This window comes from Chiloscyllium punctatum, chromosome 28 (assembly GCF_047496795.1).
Source record: "Chiloscyllium punctatum isolate Juve2018m chromosome 28, sChiPun1.3, whole genome shotgun sequence".
NCBI classification, from domain to species: Eukaryota; Metazoa; Chordata; class Chondrichthyes; order Orectolobiformes; family Hemiscylliidae; genus Chiloscyllium; species Chiloscyllium punctatum.
Window position 1 is genome coordinate 66,860,670 of NC_092766.1, and position 3,416 is coordinate 66,864,085.

The window sequence follows — 3,416 nt, forward strand, 5'->3', positions numbered from 1 at the left end:
CTCACTCCCACCCACATTCTCTCTCTCGCCCACTCACCCTCTCCATCGCTGACACTCTCTCACCCACTCTTTCTCTCTCTCGCCCACTCTCTCTCACCAAATCTTTCACCCACTCTCTCTCTCGCCCACACTCTCTCTCACCCACTCACTCTTGCCCACTCTCTCTCTTGCCCACACTCTCTCACACCCACTCTATCTCTCACTCTTTCTCTCTCCCACTCTTTCGCTCGCCCACTCTCTCTCTCGCCCACTCTCTCTCTCGCCCATTCTCTCACTCTCGCTCACACTCTCTCTTGCCCATTCTCTCACTCTCGCCCACACTCTCTCTTGCCCATTCTCTCTCTTGCCCACTCTCTCACTCTCGTCCAGTCACAATCTCACCCACTCTCTCTCACCCACTTTCTCTTTGGCCCAGTCTCACTCTCACGCACTCTCTGTCTCACCCACTCTCTCTCTCGCCCACTCTCTCACTCTCGCCCACTCTCTATCTCTCGCCCACTCTTTCTCACCCACTATGTCCCTCTTCCCCCTCTCACTCTCAACCACATTCTCTCTCTTTCGCCCACTCACCCTATCCCTCGCCCACTCTTTCTCTCTCTCGTCCACTCTATCACCAAATCTTTCGCCCACACTCTCTCTCGCCCACATTCTTGTGCGAGATAAGTGGCTATCCAGCCCCATCTACGGCACTTTTCATTTCCCTTCCCAGGAACAAAGACACGGAGGAGTCAGTCCAAAACTTTTTCATTCAACTTTGCAAAGTCGGGTGCTGTTCCCAAAGGTACACACACACAAGCATAGTAATCTCCACACATTATATACATGTATATGTGGGCTGGGTTTACTACTGCTGCCTTCACCAACGAGTGCTCGGATTCCCCACTGTTTTCCTTTTTTGGGTTCTGGTGCCTGCGATTCTTTTATCATTCACTTGGCCAATCAGTGTTTGAGCTTCCCATTCTTCCCTTATATGGATGATGTTGTACAACTGTGGTTAAGGGCGGCCTCTCAACTATCGAGGAAAGCTGTTACAACTGTTTCATTCATATAAACGTGGGGGAGGTCCGGCAACAGTTTCGAGTGTCTGCTTGTGTTTACTATGAGGTAGAAAAGACTAAAAGGCAGCTAACCGTCTACCCCCTACATGCTTGTGTTTACTATGAGGTAGAAAAGACTAAAAGGCAGCTAACTGTTTAAAAATTACACTACCCCCTACAAATCCCCCGTGTCTTTTCTTACGGCCTGTAATTTTTCAACCGTAAGTTTCTTCTCCAGGGCATTTAATAACTCCCGAGCTTGTTCATCAAACTGCCCTTCTCTAATACTACCCCCGCCCAAGAGGGATTCACGTTGTTCCATCTCGAGATTTATTCGTTCAACCTGCCCATAGGGAACATCCTTCTTAGTAAGGGCGGTTTCGATCAGTCGTTGAGTTAATCCCCGGACACAGGGAATAACGCAACACCCAAGGGCAGTGAGTACCCCTGCCACCACTATACATGAGACAAGAAAGGGAACGACCACCCCCGTCCATTTACCGAACCAAGCTTCCAACCAGTCCGTGAGGCCAGAGTCGATGCCCGAGTTTTCGGCCAGTTCGTCCGCCAATGTGGTGAGTCCATCCAGGGCGCGGGTGATGGACCCATCAGGGGCTGTGTTGTTGGGGATGAAAGTGCAGCACTGAGTGCCTATCATGACACAAACACCCCCCTTCTCTGCCAACATCTTGTCTAAGGCCAACCTATTTTCCCACGCCATCCTACTAGTGGCGTCCAGTTGTTCTGCTATTCCTTTCACTGCATCCCGGGTATAATTAATGAACCTCTGCTGATTGTAGTAAATATAATTAATCCAATCCACGTTCTTATTGATGGTCACCCACCAAAACAGTGACGACTCAAAACCCGCCGCTATCTGGTTCCTAGCCTTGTATTCGTCAGGAACACCCCTGGGGACCCCGATGGCATCTAAATATATGTTATCATCGAAAGAGGTCTCCAAAGCTCTCTCAGTTCTTCCACTAGAACGGGGTCGCTCTTGTTTTTCGAATACCAGAGTGAATGGGATGGCCAATTGAACGATTGCACAAGTGCCCGTCCATTTTTGGGGCAGGGTCGGTCGCAGAACCCTCCCACCACAGTACGACCAGAGGTCTGCCCTAGGCACATGAATGTGGGAGTAATTCCCGCCCCCGGTAGTTTCATTGACCAGCCGAATTGATCCGCTGCACTTGTCAAATGTCCCCACATCGTCGTCCCACTGTAGTCCCGTCCGAGAGACGCAGGCCTGGTGCGTACCCGTTACCCCTGAGAATGATGGCGGGCGGGGCGCCCCCTCAGACCTGACGGGGGGAAACTTCAAACTCAAGGGTCGACAAGTGGGGTCGTTCCAGGCCTCTCGGTCCTGGTACAGCCTTATCATGCAGTCCATGGCTCGTGGGTGTTTCTCCCATCCCAGCGGGAATGGGACGACCTGAGGGTTAGGGCGGGCACTCGTGCATGCGTAGCAATCACTCTTTTTCATGCTCCTCACAGTATATTTGACCCATTCCATCCAGGCATTCGCCTCCCCGTATCCCGTTTCTATTTCAAAGGTCTTTTCCAAATCCGTCACCTCAATTATTCTAATCTTTTCCTGCTTATCAGTGGTGGATGAGACCCCAGACTCAGCTTCAATGACCGTGATATACGTGCAGCACAGCTGCATTCCCCCCCCATCCTGCCTGGCCCCCAACTCTAATACCCAGTATTGTTCTATTAAGGTTCGCCCCCTTCTTTTCCAAGTTCTTTATGGTCAGATCGAGCGGATTGCACTTATTCTGCCCACAATCTCGTCCAGGGGTGATGGGATCACGGACAACTGACACCATAGCCTGGACCCCGGGGGCTGGAGGCCTATTTATGCCTTCCCTACCATGCAATTGTAATACTAACGTCTGACCCTGGAATCCCCTTTCTCTCTCCAGGTTCCGCTTAGTTTGATTCCGTTCACTTTTAGTCCTACAGGGCACCAACTCACATAGGTCTAAGCTAAATGTCTGTGTTGATTGGTTGGCAAGCACGGAGATGGAGAACCACTGACGGTCCTCTGCTTGTTTTATCCGGAGGCCAAATTGGGTAACACGCACACTATGACCCAGCCCAAGGATAATGGCATAGCAAGTTCACAATACGATTGACCGCATTTTGTCGCGACACCCGTAGCCCGAGGGCACAGTTCCTTTCGACTCGCCAAAGTCCGATTAGTTCGTTCTCAGGGTCTCTGTTCCTTAGATGCCTTTGTCAGAGAGGTTCGTTCGTCCTCCGTCGGTTGTGGCACTGGTCCCTTGACTCGAGTTAATGTGTCTAGCCCTTTTCGGCCGTACGACAGCCGTTTCGGTCGTCAAAAGTACCAGGAAGGGACCGTCCCAAGTTGGT

The 3,416-nt window shown here is 51.2% G+C and overlaps 1 protein-coding gene across 1 annotated transcript; it reads right to left on the minus strand.

Annotated features, from left to right (window-relative positions):
- Positions 1-727: 727 nt before the first annotated feature.
- On the minus strand, positions 728-2,706 carry LOC140454095 (uncharacterized). Its single transcript, XM_072549033.1, has 2 exons — positions 1,165-2,706; positions 728-1,104 (listed from the first exon to the last, which is right to left on the minus strand). Exon 1 carries the CDS (start codon positions 2,704-2,706, stop codon positions 1,213-1,215), a length of 1,494 nt encoding a protein of 497 aa, XP_072405134.1. The 3' UTR covers positions 728-1,104; positions 1,165-1,212.
- Between the last annotated feature and the right edge of the window lie 710 nt (positions 2,707-3,416).